Source organism: Carcharodon carcharias, chromosome 19 (genome assembly GCF_017639515.1).
Source record: "Carcharodon carcharias isolate sCarCar2 chromosome 19, sCarCar2.pri, whole genome shotgun sequence".
NCBI lineage: Eukaryota > Metazoa > Chordata > Chondrichthyes > Lamniformes > Lamnidae > Carcharodon > Carcharodon carcharias.
The window spans coordinates 33,636,655-33,653,901 of record NC_054485.1 but is presented as its reverse complement, the minus strand read 5'-3'; the positions used below and the strand labels follow the sequence as shown (position 1 = coordinate 33,653,901).

Sequence of the window (17,247 nt, the reverse complement as noted above, 5' to 3'; positions counted from 1 at the left end):
ATAATGTAAATATCATTGTCTCCTGTGGTGAGATAGTAACAGTGAAAAAGACAGCATTCAGAACAATGCAAATTTATGAATAAAGATGAGATGGCAAAAAAGGAGAGAAAAATGAGTATTTAGCACAAAACAAACTTCTGAAGATGGCCGTTAATGTCATGCCTGTCCGACAGCAGCTGCCTAGCAATCAACAAGCCTCCTTTATACAGGCGCTTATCTCAGGGAGTGAACCATGGGTGGCATGGATTAAAGTTCAAGGAGTAGGCACCTTAGTGTTCTACTTAATGTGATGGACGAGCAATCCAACAGTCATGAGTTCAAATCCTACAGTAGCAAGTTATGAAAATAAATTCAATAAATCTGGTAGGCTGGCACCAGGAAGACTGATGATTATTGGAAAAACCCTGCTGCTGGGTTAATATCAGTCTTATGTAATATGGTTGATTCATAATGCCTTCTGAAGATGACTATCAAGCCTATTGCTACTGAAGAACAGCATGCAGCTCAGGACGACACACCACCACCTGGCCAGGACAACTAGAAACAGGCAATGTGACTTTGCCTGTGTTTTGCTGCAAACAATAAAAAGTTTCTTCCAAATATAATTTGCATATGACAGTCAGTATTTGGCTGCAGGATTCTCTCACTCCCAGGAGAATAGCAATAGAATATATTTTCACTCTGATCTTTTGTTCAGCCACTCCACCTTTACCCAGAAATGGGGGTAAACCTGAGGAAACTCTCACTTGTGCAGAAAGCTTCGTTCTATTACCAAATGTACTCTGTGCAATTAATATCAATGTCATAAAAGGGTTTATAGTTTATATATACCATATATTTTAAAGTCATGATAAGAAACTACAAGCCAACAACAAACAAAAATCTATCATTTGTTACAGAGTTGCCATAAAAAGGCTTTTGTTTAAATCGAGTTGTATTCCACTGATGGAAAGAGTGATATCATTTTGTATTGGTCTATGAGTCAGCTGGCAGTTGCTGTTACCAGGCAACAACTCTGTTAGTGTGAGTTAACTGATGACTCACAAAGGTACTGCTTTCAAAGTAAATGTGTGTAGTGAGAACGCATGGTACAATGTGTAGGGCTTTAATATGTTAGGCATGGATCCCAACAACTGATACAATATCATTCTGAAGCACAATGTATGTTCATAAAGCTAAGCCATCTCTGGCTTCTTCTTAAAATATCAAATGCTCAAACACTTAGTGCTCTCAGTTCATTATTTAAAGGCTATTTTATATTGAACCATAAGATAAATTTGACTGTTTTTTAAAGAAAGGCAAGGTGGCAAATTATATTCCTGAATCAGGACATCTATGGTGTCCAGAGGTTTAGATGAGCGTTTGCACATCCTGGCAAGAACACAATAATTCTCCACATTCAGAATTTACAGACACACTTGTAAGAAATTGTTGCTCACATGTGCTGAAATCAGGACTCAGTTCAACACTGAGCTGGACTGGATTATCTCATTTACACAATTAGTTCCTAACAATGGGCCATATTGTGTTCCAGTGGAACAAACTGGATCTAAACCTGTGCAGACTGGAAATGGAATTTAATGGACATCTAAATATAGTTTTTATAAAATGGAATCACACGCCTGTCGACCTGGCAAAGTGATCCAATATTCTGTGCCACTCAGAGACAGATTAAGGATCTGTGGATGACAAGTATCAAAAGTCACCCAAACCACAGGGTAGACAAAAAATATAAAATAGGGACTTCTGCCACAGAAAAATGGTCATCAGGCTGCTCTAGACTGCTGCCTGCTGGCTAATTTAAGATAGCAATAGCAATGATCTGGAACAGAACAGCTTGTTTGCTTATGCTTGTGTGGGGAGAAGGGGACGGGGTGTCTCAAGTATAAATCCCAGCAAATCAAATGCCTAGTATCATCAGCAGCTGCTGGACAAATTTTGTCTTTTTTTGCAGAAAAAGTTAAGTTCCTATAGTTGTGAATCTCAGTGGCTGCAGAAACAAGGACAAAAGCTGTTCTACACATTAGTGCACTTTTACCTGATCGTGCAGGGGAAAAAAATCCTTCTAAACTCAGATAAGAGCCGGGTTGCAACCATTGGCTAATCTCCCAGGTTTCTCTATAAGAATTAACTTACCAAATTAAATAAGATAAATTCAAAATGCATACATTGACACACAAATACTGTTGTATTCAATATAATTGAATGCTAACGCCAAGTGAGTTTGCTATGCACTAAAATAACTTTGTATCTACTAATGTTTTTGCCACTCTATCCTATGTGAAGTTCATAAGCTATCTTCTGGATTGGACTGGAATCCCATAAATTAATAAGCAGCTCCTGCATTAATAACTACCTCTTCTATACTGGCATGAACTGGAAGACTACTAGCTGAATTGTAAATTTGCTTTGCACATGTGACTTGTATTTACCCATTACAATATCTTGTACATCAAGTAGTTTATTTGATTCATATTGCAAAGCCTTTATTTAATTCTTGCACACGGGTACTTAGATTCTGTCTGTTCTGAGTTTCATTCAAAGCAAGCAGCAGAATTTATTTTTTTTTTTACAAGAATGTTGATAAGGTTCAAGGTTATTGTTTCCAAATTTCAGAAAAATGTGCTGTCAATCCTCCAAGTCAGATTTCCTACTAGCTCCCCCGCTATTTTGCTTCAAATTTCTGACATCAAAATTAAACAAAATGTCACGTTCCAAGCACACAATTATTAATCACAACATAAGGTGGCTCTGATCTTGAATTTCCCTTGATGAATTAGTGAGTTTATCCAGCAAATAAGTCTCAGGCTCTAGCTCTGGCCTACACTGGATTTGTTCACTGGACGAGCTGTAACTGTCCTAACATTGGCTTCGGTGTCTATGATAATAGAGCAAAGATCCAATCTACAAAAACTATCAAATGTTGAACTACAGAGCCAAAACAGTAGAATAGAAGTCAAAGGAAGTTGCGATCAAACGTACAGCAGCCTGGTCAGAAATACCTGAACTAATGTGGGCAGTTCTGGTCAAGAGTCGGTCAAGTGCTGGAGATGGTGCAGAAGAGCAGCAATGCTGACCCTTTGTGTCATCAGGTGATCTTGCAGAATTATGATAGTAAGCAAAATGGGAAAAGTTCATCTAGAATATAGGGCAAGGGGATGCTGGCATAAATGAGTAAAGCTTGACTTTCAGTTTGATAGCAGGAAGCTTTTCTTTGCAGAGTGATCAACACTTGGCATAGACCTCTGGGCAGAGAGTTGAAAAGGAAAACCCTAGAATCATTTAAAAACAATAAGATGCAGCAATACGGGAATGTAGGCATGTTATAGATAGATGAATTTAGATGGGTCTAATGGTCTGCCTCAACTTTTGAGCTTGTGAGGGGGAAAAAAATCAACCAGGCTGCCTTGCTTAATTGTCATCTGGCAATGTCTATAGGAAATAAGTACATGGACGAACACAGGATGGTCTTGCCACAATGCTTCCATGTCAAGTTGCCTGTCAATATTCCCGGTCTAAGATCACACAAGGATGGGGTAGCAGGGCATTTATAATACTCATAAAACTGTATTTCAAGAAGGAGCCAGCATTTTCAGAAGAGGGAGGAGGATGAAAATATTGAAGGAGAAAACTGGTGTGAAAAATAATTTAAATTAGTAAGAAGATTTAAATTCAACGTTTGAAAATATATTTCAAAATACATATCATGATTCTGATGACAGCAGTACACAGGTGCTCCCTGCTGGTTAAAGTTGTGTAATTATACATAACAAATACCTGGCAGTCTTTTTCCTCTTCTGCTTCAGATGCAATTAAGTGGTTTTAATAAAGTTGACCTTGGGACTCACTGCATTTTTTACATTATATTATCAGTGCTGCTGATGGAGGAACACGTGGCTGCACTACATAGTGTAACCAAGCATAGCTCTTGTATCCTGACATAATTGTAGACCCATTAAAATGTTATGTACCCATTACCTTAAAGCTAAGAAAGAAAGAACTATTTATATAGTGCCTTTTACGACTTCAGAGCACCCCAAAGGGAGTCAGTGGTCAAAGACATGGACATTACCTGACTGCGACTCAAACTAAAGATGCACCAAATAAGCATCTTTAAAAAAGCAGAAATAGAAGGGGATATTGCTGCACATGTGCCAACATGTTAACATTTGGTTAGAACTTATTTTGAAATAAAATCCCAATTTAAGCTGTACTGAAAGCAGTGAGATTCACTATTACACATCTTTTTGCAATGGTGTTCTGAAAGGGAAGAAATGTAGCAGCCAATTTAATCACTTCTATAAATTTGGCTGTGGAGCCCACTGCTGTTTACACTGACATGAACTCCTTATTCCAAATGTTCAGGCTTGACTACATTCAGAGAAAAAACACAGCCAAACTATTGTTTTTCTTTGTCATTCAGGTCCTGCTTGCCACTTGAAACAAATAAATAGTTGACACTGCACATTTGGAAAACGGAAAGAAAATATTTAAAATCATAATTCAGACCTGTGGACCGTTTGATTCTAATTTTTAACAAACATTTGTACAAAAGATATCTCGAGTGTACTACTGGTTGGAGGAAATAAATAATACAAAACAGGAGGAAACAGGAAAATAATTCAGGATTGAAGCTGAAGGGACAGTTATCAAAAATTCATGAAGGAGGAAACAGAGTGTGTGCGGTGGCGGTTAGAGGATGGGAATGGGCTTGACTATGATGCCTACATGGTCAAATTGCCAGCCAGGAATTACCATCAAGGTTCACACATCAACAAACTCCAAGGGGCTTTCAGTATGTTTGGAATTGGAGTCAATGGCCTCAGGAGAGGAGGACATTAGAAAATTGGCGAGAGAGAAAAATAATTTTATAAGGCAAACTTTAGTGGAACTACTTGATGCTATATACTGGAATATTGTGTTGAATCTCGTTAATAGTTGTTAAGGCAATGCCAATCACCCTCTCCTATCCAGAAAGAGTACAATTTAAACTGTTCAATCTCATTGTTACATGTAAATTGCTGTTAGAGATTTTAATAATGTCAAAGCTAATTCTTTCTCACTTTTCCATTATCTCAGTTCAATCTTCCCCTCTATTTCTGTACCAGATTTGACTCTCCTTCTCAGGTCATTCCTGTTTCTTTCTCAATCTTTAAATCTCACTGGTTAAGTGGATACATTGTTGGTCCTGCCATTCACTAAGGTCCCAAAATGTCCCGCTACCCTCGCAACATCTTCATCAGCTCACATGTCCAGCAAGTTACGGCACAAAAAAAATTGAGCTGAAGTTGCAGAAACATGTATAACTAATGGCCTAAATCACAAGATGAACTATGGCAGCAAGATCTGGCACAACGTTTTAATATGGTTACATTTAACTGTCCCTGTGAGGCACCGAAGTATGGCAACTCGTCAATACTAACAAACCTAGATAGACTGACACCACCTCCAGCCTCTTTGCATTTGCAGATAAGGCCACTGGAGTTACATTATTAGTCCAAAGATGTTGATTACAAACTTAAGTATAAAAATTTGCCCAATACAATATCTAGTTTTGGGCACCAAAACAAAGTTAAAAAAATTCTTATTTCTCTATAGTACCTTATTCTGATGTTTGTGTTTAATTTTTTTTTTGTAAAAGGACATTTTAGTTAAAAAGAATCATTATATAAAATCTGCCAATAGGGTGTGCTAAGACCCAGATGTATTGTCCTCTGGTGGAGAATAAGGAATAAAGGAACCGTGTGTTTTTCTTACAGGAAGTTGGAATTCAGAAACAGATAGCTGTGTGTGTATTCTTAATTGTTAAGAAGTGACAAAACACTTCAAATGGCGGCAAGGATGGGATCATCATTATTAGGAGCTTTAAAGGCTTTTGATCCAGCTACTATGGACTTTGTAGTTTATGTCAAGCAAATGGAAGTTTTTCATTGCGAACGAAATTGGAGAGGAACTGCAGGCCTCAGTGTTCCTTACGTCAGAATGAAAAATTTCAGTTTACTGAGAAATCTTCATTGCTCCTGACAAGCCAGAAGATAAAAGCTTTAAAGAGCTTGTGGAACATTTGAAAAAGTACTTTGATCCCAGACCAGCAATTATTGCCGAGAGATTCAAGTTTCACCGAAGGGAACAGCATGAAAATGTGTTCGTTTCCCAGTTCCTGGCTGAGTTGAGAAAATTAGCGGACCATAGTGACTTTTAAGGTTACCTGGAAGAAGTGGTGTGTGATAGATAGGTTTGTGGACTAAGAAATGAAAGAATTCAGCGTAGATTGTTAGCAGAACAAGAATGGCACTGAAGAAAGCATTCAAGATTGCGCAAAGCATAGAAATGGCAGAGCAACAAGCTGGAGATTTTAAAAATTCTCATTTTTCTATAGTACCTTATGTTGCTAGAAGATTTTAAAAGGCCTTGCATTAAAATATTTTTGAAATGTAGTTATGGTTTTTATATTGGAAAATGTGGCTACCATTCTGTGTCAGTATTGTCACACAAACAGCAATCGATGAATGACCAGTTGAGGGAGTAAAGTTGCCCTGAGGAATAAAATAATTGCTGTTGTTGTTTGACAAAGTATTCTGGTTCTTTAACGTCAACCTAAACAGGTAGAAAGATAATTATAAAATATTATTTTCTTGATAGAATTATTGCTTGCCAAAATATCAGTGTAAGTTTCTGATTAATATGGAGATGCCAAAAATTACATAATGTATATACATAAGTGAATGTACTAAAAACTGTACACAACACAGTTCACAGGTGTCACTTTGTTACACATGCAAAGCATTATTAAAATACTTGAAGCCCTAAGTTACTAACTAAAACTAACAAGCGCATTCTGATCCACAAAATTCCTTGGCCAAACAACTCAGTGACCTCAAGCTGGGGGTGAAATTCAACTTCGGCAGAAGCACTAAATGGGCAGCAGTGGATTGTCCGGCTGTTATAAACCTGCCTAATTTTTCTCTGCATTGCAGAATGGGTAATTGGGTGGGCTGTTATACAGCAGTCGGTTGATCTGTTAATGCTTGTTTGCCTGGCAGAAGTTGAATTTCTCATAGCAATTAGACTTCTTAGCCTTTGTAGCTCCACTATAGCAGTGGAATATACATTGTGAAATCATGTTATAATTACTCCAATCATAATAAACAGGCCATTTAATTTGCCATAAGTATATGTACACAAAAAATCTCTCACTAGCAAATAAAAGTCCTTCAATTATGTTTCACTGACAACAATCATTACAGTACATAATTTTTTGACATCCTAAAGTACAAACTTACTGCTGTTATTGAGGGTTTCTTGCCATCTCCAGCTGGTGGGTGTGTGACATCTGCTCCCAAGAAGATCACAGGCTGCTGGAACACAGCCGAACTGGAAGGAAACAGGTGGAAATCCTTTTCTAAACTTGACTTACATAAAGTGAATAAAGTATTGAAAGCACTGAATGGCGCCAAAGCATCAACACAACATTGAAGTTTTAAGTTTTTTGTAGAAGTGAACTGTTGAATCATTCTCTTTACAGATTTTTCCTAAATTCCAAAAGCAGTAGACATTCCATATTTCTAAACTACACAGGTCATGATAATTATTCAATATGACCACTTAGATTTCCAGTCATATGAGTAATAAATGATTCAGTAAGTAATCAAATAATTATGTGAAAAGTGTGAATTTGACATGCTCTGTCAAATCATCGTCTATTGTATTTTGCACAGGAAACAAAACTCTCACTGTTGACACAGACAGGTGGGAGATCCTGGTTTTGATCTGCTTTTCAGGATTTCGCCACCTCCAACAGCAAGTGCACTGTTGGAAACAACCCTTCAGAGTAAACATAGTGGAGCGAGTTTTAGTTGGCATCAACAAATACAAACAACTCTTACTATTTCTGGCTTGTATAGGCCATGCCCCACCATCAATCACCATGTTGAAATTGGGCTCACAACGCAAGAACAACTGCAGTTGTTTGTTGTTGCTGCATTGGCCTAAGTCTAATTGAGTGTACATAAAATGGAAAATTCAGTGGAGTACTAAACACAAAGTCAGAGTATGCCCAATTTGTCCTAATTTGAAATTTCAGAATTTGCTTTTCCACTGTTGCAAATTGGTCTGTAATTTAAGCACAGAAATGTGAAGTGTGACTATGCAGTTTGCAGTTAATGGATTTAACTTGTAAGTCTGATCTAATTTGTAAATTTGGCTGTACCTTTCTAAAGCCAAATCTACTTGTATTGTACACTCCGCAGCCAGACTCTGTCGTTTGTGGAACCGTAATCTATTTTCACAACACGATCATATTATGTTTTACATTTTTTTATTTTATAAAAGTTTCATATAGCACAATGGCAGACCAGAAATTATATGAATGGAGTCATCCTTTGCAATAAAGCGCCAGTTTACATTTGGGATAAGTTGAGGCAGAGAGCAATAAGTGAAGGTGAGAGACAATTCCCCAGTAGTGAAAAGGGAAACATTGGAGGGTAATCCTACCTGTAGCACTTTCTGCCAGCCAATTTGAGTGGTATTTGAAGACTTGCAGAAATGGTACATGGCACAGATCACTAAAGATTTAGGTAAGAGAATAGAATGCTATTACATTGAGGCTTTTGTTGAATTGCTATATTACAATTCAACGGGCAGCTGCTTTATTAAACTAACTGAATGGGTCAAATGTCATTTTTATTTTATATGCTTCTGGTGTGTTTACTTGTATTTTCTAGATCAAATTCTGGAACTGTACCCATCTTTCTATAATCCCTTTCATATCAGCTATCACCACCCCATTTCTCTAAAAGGCTCGGCCCTGAGCCCTTGCAAAGTAACCCCTCTCCCACCATGTTAAACCTTCCATTCCTCTCCAAATTCATTGATACTGTCATGAAAATACATGTCCCTTCTTCCCGCTGTTCCATTATTGAACCTCTCCAATCAAATTTTTGTACTTCACAGCACTTAAACTATTTTAATCAAAGTCACAAATGATAGGGATGCACTGTCACACCTACAAACTTGACCTGTCAACAGCTTTTAAACGCAATTGACCACACCATCCTCCTCTAATCCCTGCCCTTGCCTGTTTCCACTCATCTATCCAATTGTAGCCACAGAATCTTCTGTAATGGCTTCTCTTCCCACCATAGAACCATTAAATTTGGAGTATCCCCATGATCTATTGTTTGCCCCTTCCTATTCCTCATCTATATGCTGACTCCCAGCAACATCACCTGAAGACACATCAGATGTCATAGATTTCCCCCCACCCTGACTCTCTGGCCCACCCCACCTTCCCATTTCAGGATCAACAAAACTGTTGTAACCTCAGTGTCCTAGTTGGCCTTAAGTTGAGCTAATGAGCACATATCTTCTCCATCACAAAGACATCCATTTCCAATTCTATCAAATCGCCTATCTCCCTCCCACCCGCCCAACCACCTCAGCTCGTCTGCAGCTGAGACCATCATCCACATTTTTGTTGACCCCAGACTTTCCAATACTTTCCTGGCAGCCATCCATCTTACAGCCTCCATAAACTTGAGCTCATCTAAAATTCTTCTTCCCATTTCCTAACCATCACCAAGTCCTACTTAACCGCCATTCCTGTGTTTGTTGACCTACAATGGCTTCTGCTCCACGAATGCCTTGATTTAAAAATTCTGTGTTGAATCCTCCATGGCCTCATCCCTCCCTGTGTGTATAATTTACTCCAAGAACTCTGTATTCCTCCAACTGTGTCCTCTTTTATACAGCCCCACACCCTGTACCCCAACATTGGCAGCCATGCTTTTAGCTGCTTCGGCTCTATGTTTTGGAATTCCCTCTTTCTAAACTTTTTCTCCATCTTACAAAATGACTTTAATCAAGGTTTTAGTCACCCTTGCTAATATCTCCTCCTCTGGCTTGGTGCCAACTTTTGTCCAATCACACTCCTGTGAAACACATTGGGGTTGTTTTCCTATATTAGATGTTCCATATAAATGCAAGTTGTAGCTGATTCCTTATGCAGGGGATTACAGCACTACAATTTTAGATAGCCCAAGTGTTTTTTCCCCATTTTTCATGAATATGGGCATTGCCGGCAAGGCCAACATTTTTGCCCATTCCTAATTTCTGTTGCCCTTGAGAAGATGCTGGTGAGCTGCCTCCTTAAATACAAGTGAGCAGCTTGCTAAGACTGTGCTTAGGGTCTGGAGTTGCATACGGGCCATATCTGGTCTGGACGACAGATTTTCTTCCCTAAAGAACATGAGTGAACCAGATGGGTTTTTACAACAATCTGGTAGTTTCAAGGTCATTATTACATCCAGATGTATTTAATTAATTGAACTTAAATTCCCCAGCTGTCATGGTGAAATCTGAACTCGTGTCTCCGGATCATTAGAAGAGGCATCTGGATTACTAGTCCAGTAACATAACCACTATGCTGCTGTACCCGGACTTAGTGTGACAGAAATGACCAATTCTTGTGCAAGTTGAACTTGCTATTTATCAGATTTACCATACATTGGGGATTGTAATAAAAAAACTAAAATAGTGACAGTGCTTAGTGGGATCCATTTCTGTTGCCCTTTCTTCTCTCAGCCCTGTTCCATGATATAATCATTGGGTCAATTGACTAACATCTTATTGGAACACCTCTGATGCTATTGATGAGCATGATTTTTTTTAAAAACCAGAAGCCATTTGTGTTTACATTGGGTCAATTTTCATATCAATTTTTATTTAATATTTGTTATTTGAAACTATTAAAGACCCATAGGAAGACAGGGCATCTTAGTGATGATTCTCCTCACCCTCATCTATTTTAAATCTCTTGAGCAGGCTCATTGGTCTGGTGATCATGTGACTTTTCAGATATTATTGACACATTTAAGAATCTCATTGACCATTAATAATCATGTGGTTATTCCACTGGTGTCATTTAATAGAAATCAAGTGCCGCTAAGTATGTGACCAACACTGTTATTTCACTTTCTACTGATAGGACTCTGGACTGGTGTCAGTAATGGAAGACCAGATGGGGGTTTGTCATATATTTTTGCACCAGGAAAGTCGCTGTTCATGGTCAAATATTTACTACAGTATATCATATATTACCATACAACATGTTACTCTTCCCATAAACTACCTCATATGAAAAATTCTGTTCTAAAAGTATAGTTTTTGCAATTACCTGTAGTGCTTGTAAGACTTAACGTTATACGCATTATATGTTATTACATCACACTTACCATTTTATTGTTCAACATTGCTGACTGTTATGATATGGCAGGTGGTAACTGCCAGGCTGACCAAATCCCAAAAGGAATCTTGGTCAAGCTATCACACGATTTGCAAATTCTATTTTTATTATGAGAAGGTATGTGCACTATAGTCAGAAGTAAGGATTCCACTACCACTTTTGGAGATTTTAAATATTAAATTAAAACCTTTATTAACAAAAGAAAAGAAAACTTAAACACACAAGATTACAGTTACATTTAGTCTTACAACATTTCCCAAGAGATTTCTACTTAGCTAGGCTCCCAAATAAGTGCCCTTTCCCCAGGCAACAGCCCAAATAGATTTTAATCTATAAAACACCCAGTAATTTTACCATAAGGCCATCCACTGTTGCTAAAAGGGGGTTATTTCACAGCTTCTCTCTTCCCCTCATTCAGCAGTGGAATTCCAATTTTTTAACAAAACCTTGCTTTCTGGAACAAGTAAGCACTTCTCTGGGGTGGCTAGAGGCTGCTTTTCACAAGTCTGTCTTCGAACAGCCCACCTTTCAAGATCTCACATGGCCACTCATCATACAGCTTTCAATCTTTCCTTAAATATATTTTCTCCCTTTTGATCTTTGAAACCTATCGTTTTAAACTTTCTTTGGAAGTTACATTTCCCAGAATATAAAAATCTTTAATGCTGTCATTATGGCCAACATTTTCAGGAAAAATAAACTTAATAACCTTGCCTTATTTATTTACAATTTTGCCAGCTGTAAAACTTCCGGTCATGTCTCTTTGAAATTCAAACAGCTAACACTTCATTCCTCACTTATCTCCTAATGCAAATTCCCGTTCATACTGTATCTACTTGGATCTCATCTTAGCTTGCCCATCTCCATTTCAAAATGCCTGCTTTTACACCTATGATTTAAACCTTGCATTTGACTGTCTTCAGTTTAATTAAATTATTCTCACACAGCCCCCAGAAGCCTGCTTTAGTATCCCACAGCAATATTAAGAAAAATGACATTCCCTTTGCACTGACATACAGCTGTCTTTGCTGAAAATGGTACTTTTATTGCAATCTAGGTCGTCCTTTCCAGTAACAAAAGCAAAATACCGCATGTTGGATATCTGAAATAAAATCAGAAGATGCTGGAAATGCTCAGCAATGATGACAGGTCATTCTGATGAAGGATCACCATTTGACCAGAAATGTTAACTCTTTCACTCCACAGATGCAGCCTGACCTAAGTATTTCCAGCATTTTTCATTTTTGTCTCCCTTTCCAGCCTCTGCCTTACCTTGCCTCTCTAATTTTACCCTGGAGCTGTGCATAAATTCCCATTCTCTTCCCATTATATGTTGATGCATGTTTTAAGATCATACCGTTTCCCTGAAAAAAATAAATTTTGACTCCGCCCCTACCAGACCCTTCTACCACTGTCCCCTCAGTATCAATGTTGACCCGGCGTGAGCTTACTCCTATTCGAGTGTCAAATCTCGCAGCACAGTGGAACTGCAGGAAAAGAGTCTTCCATAGTCTCTAAATATGAAATATACTTCCACCTTTACTACCTTTTATTTCCAATATCATTGCTTTTGCTTCCTCCCTAACTTTGGTCAGGTCTGCCACTCCCTCTGTACTTTGGTACTACTGTCAGCCCCATGCACACTCGCTCCTGCTCAGTCTCCCAATTTCTTCAAACTTCTGATAAAATTTGCACCATCCGGTCATCATTATTTTTAATGGCTTTTGGCAGTCATCCTAACTCACACCATTTTCAGAAAACTCCTGCTGTAAACTTTAGTTGGGTTTTAATAGATTAAATCATTCTCCCAAACACCCTTCTGAGAAAGCTCCAAGTTTAATGTTTAGTTACAGTAAACCTCTCTGCATATTCATCACACTGCCAAAATGTTTAATGCCTTCACCAAGCTTTTCAAAAATAACACCTATTTGTTTTTCCCAGCTGGCATCTTTCCTTTCAAAGTAATGTGAAAGACTCCAGGTGGGAAAGACAAAGAGAGATAACAATTAGTGTCATTAAATCCTTCAGTTCATTGTGAGTAATGCAACGTGGCATTTTGTAATAGGAAGAAAACGTTAATTTATATTTTTACATTCAAAAACTTTCTAATTTATGTTCCATTTATGACTTTGGCGACATAATTTACTGAGGCTCAAAATAGATTAATTCAATTAACTTGTGACATTCTCCTCATCGAATACTAGGGACAAATAGCAGCAGCTCCAAACATCAATCACCATTGAGGTTTTTCAGTCACATTGTTTCAGTAGACAAATCATGATGTTTAAAACTGCAAAACAGCAGCTTCCACAGAAACAATCATATGATTACCAGGAACCAATAAGCCATTACTGTGTAAAGAGAATCTTTCTTAATCTCCATTGCCATCTGCCCATTTTTTTTGTAGAACTCTCAATTAAACATGCCAGTCAAGTAATAACTGCGCTTAATGAGAGTGCCAGAAACAAAACATGAGAAATATCACATGATCAATATTGGCCAACAAGATTACTTCAATAATAGTATCACCAAGATTTTAACGGTCACATTAATTACTGCTGGTAATTTCTAACAGTACACCCATTTTAAAATCTATGCACATACAGAATAATATGCATTTTACATATATTTTGTCCAGAAGCAGTCTCAGTTATGCTATGAAAACAAGTCAGTGCAATATGCACTACATTAAGGCAATAAACTCTTTCGTGTGAATGTGCGATTCCCAAAAACAATTAAGAAAGCACAACTAAAAATGCATATATAAAATCTAACTCATGGGGTTTCAGTTGGTGAGAGGTGAGGAACAACCATAATTGGACAAAATATCAGAAACTAACACAACCCTAGGCAAAAATTAACATGTTCTCAAAATTAAAACCTGCTATTTTTGATCCTGGAATAGAGTAGTGGATTGAGGCCAACATTAGTCAGCATTCTTATATAATCAAAGATTCACAGCATATACCTGAATATCCCCTTCCCCCCACCCCAACATAAAATAATCACAGCTTGATAGACAAAAGAAAAATTATTATTCCCCAGTCAGTATTACCTACTCAGGAATACTAACATTTCTGTTGTTTTTCTGACTTTATTGCTTCAAGTCACTAAGCATTACATTATACACCAGATAGGTGAATTCAGCATTAATTTAAAATGTGCATGTTGAAATGCATCTTAGCCACACAAACTTCTTTCACAAAACTGTTGTCAGTCCTCAATGAAAAAATCACTGACACCAAGGGGAAATGATTTCATCCAGATATCTTTTTGTATTAAAATTATTTCACTGGACTAAGTTTCATGACAAAAGCAATATAGGTTGAGTTGAGTGAAAGAACTTTTTTTATTTTATTGTGCATACAGAAGAACCCTCCTTCATGATTTCATACATATTTTGCTGAACTCGTCCCCTGAATACTGAGAAGCAAATTAATTTCCCTGTAGAGTGTAGGCTCTGGAGCTTACAAGTGATGCTTTTTCTTCCTTCTTGATTTGATGTATGCTTAATAGCTAAACAAGCCATTCCAAAGCATAATAAGCTCCATGACACATTAGCATGACATTCTCCTAAGTTTAAAGAGTTGATTGAAAACAAATTCATATGTTTAGTTCCAAAACATCTGTTTCTGTTTTAACTCCCTTGGGTCCTTCAGGAAGGACAGTCAAATTGAAGGAATTACCTTGCTGTTTTGTTTCTATTTGAGAATTGTTCTAGCCAATCAAATTATGCAAGGTCATAAAATACACAGACAGTATTTGACAGCAAGTTGATTTTTATTCTAAAGGTGAAACATTGGCTAAAAAATATGCTTCCCATACAACATTTAATTCATTGGAGGAAGAAGTCTCTCATCGTTAGCTTGATTGAACTGAATGGGTGAAATTATGTGGTTTCTAGCTATTTCCATAACTATAACTAGAAACAAGAGGTGTTATGGAAAATGCTTCATTGGTTTTCCTTCTCCTTCCTAAAAGAATTCCATGAAATCAAAGACAATTTCATGCAACTTCCATCTGGAGAATGAAAAAGCAATGCCACTAATATCTTGCTTTCTGGAAGCCAGATAAAGGCATGATGCCACTGTTAGTGGCTAAATAAAATCTGACTTCCAAAAGTCAGCTGCTGTGCCATCAATGTACATAGCCATTGCCAGCTATACTGTCTCCTATTCCGCTTCATATCAGACATGTGAAATTAGGAAAAAAACAAACTTCTTTTTCAGAAAGGCTGGTGCAATCATGTTTCTCATGTGCCACTTTCTGAATTTTTGTCACTTCGATGGGAATGTTAGCATAATAGTTATACTGCTGGATTAGTAATCCAGAGGGTCTGGACTAATAATCCAGAGATATCAAATTCAAATCCCAGAATGGCAGCTGGGAAATTTAAATAAATCTGGAATATAAAGCTAGTATCAATGATGGTGACCATAAAACTATCCGATTGTTGTAAAATCCACCTGGGTCACTAAGGTCCTTTAAGGGAAGGAAATCTGCCGTCCTTACCCGATCTAATTTATACGTGAATCCAGACGCACAGGAATGTGGCTGACTTTTAACTGCCCTCCGAAATGGATCAGGAGGCCACTCAAGACAGTTCATCACCACCTTCTCAAGGGCAATTAGAGATGGGCAATAAATTCTCACCTTACCAGCAATACCCACAAACCACAAATGAATAAAGAAAAATTAATGCTGATGAAACTGCCAACACAATTGCCAGGGAGCTTGGGAGAATGAATGTATCTTTTCCAAATACCATGCTATCAATGGGCGCTTGGACACACCATGCAATTTACTGGAAAATTGCAAGGTATATTGTTCATTAATATTTGTCCATAATATCAAAGGACAGAAAATCATAGACAAAGCACCAGTAACTTTCTGTTAAACTGTCTGCTGCATCAGAAGGAGGACCTTGGAAAGTTCCTCTCAATAATTTAAAGCAGCTTTCATGCCACAACTGAATGTTAAAAGCACAAGCTGTCAATTACCACCTAGTCCAATCCTCATTTGTTTACATGAAATATAGTGCTTACCGTTGATGAGGTACCAATATGTTGTTGATTCCACCCAATTTCACATTGATTTTCAGGCAGAGGTTAGACAGTGTTTGAGGAGACGTCCTCACGACATTTTTCACCTGAACACATTGAGTGGCCATTCCAAGGAGGGTATCACCTACTCGCTTCACCTCAGCTAAATTGAGAAAAAGTCACCATTGTCACAAATTGGTACTTAAAATAGTCAATATGAGCACAAACGAATTTTAAGTTAAAAGGGCAATCTGCCCAGCCGTCCATTTTTTGAAAATTAAAGTTCCAGGGTTTTTTGAAAAATTATACCTTTGTTTAAAGTACTGAATGCCCAAGACATTAATGGATAATGTGGCTAAGTTCTGACCTCTGAGTTACAAAGTTGTTGATTCAAGCCCCACTCCATGAGCACAAAAATCAAGGCTGACACTCCCATGTGGCACTGCACTGTTGGAGGTGCCTTCTTTCAGATGATATGTTAAACTGAGAACTTGTCTACTCTCTCAGGTCAATGTAAAAGGACCCATGGCACTATTCTGAAGTAGAGCAGGGGCATTATCCCTAGTGTCCCGGACAATATATATCCCCCAACCAACATCATAGAAACAGATCATCTAGTCTCTAATCATTATCACATTGCTGTTTGTAGGAGCATGCTGTGCACAGCTTGGACGCGATGTTTTCTACAACAGTGACAACACTTAGAAGTACTTAATTGGCTTTAAAATATTTTAAGACATCTAATGGGGGGGCGCTGGGAAGCTCATGAAAATGATGGTGTAAATGCAAGTCTTTCATTTTCTTTCCAAATGGCCATTCTCAATGTGTGAGCTTTGCCAGATTATCTGGCTGCAAGAGAGAATCAGAGCTGAGCTCAATCATGTCCTCAGTTTTCTCCACACATGCATTTCTACCAGGTGTTACCAGATAAAAACAAAAAACTGCGGATGCTGGAAATCCAAA

General features: G+C 37.8%; 1 protein-coding gene across 1 annotated transcript in view; it reads right to left on the bottom strand.

Annotated features, from left to right (window-relative positions):
* The window catches only part of LOC121291401 (protein argonaute-1), a 122,216-nt gene that overhangs the window by 35,184 nt on the left and 69,785 nt on the right, over positions 1 to 17,247 (bottom strand). The window contains exons 13-14 of the mRNA XM_041212512.1: positions 16,288 to 16,447; positions 7,284 to 7,374 (exon numbers count right to left, since the gene is read on the bottom strand). Of these exons, the coding sequence (XP_041068446.1) occupies positions 7,284 to 7,374; positions 16,288 to 16,447 (251 nt within the window). The remainder of the gene's footprint in view (positions 1 to 7,283; positions 7,375 to 16,287; positions 16,448 to 17,247) is intronic.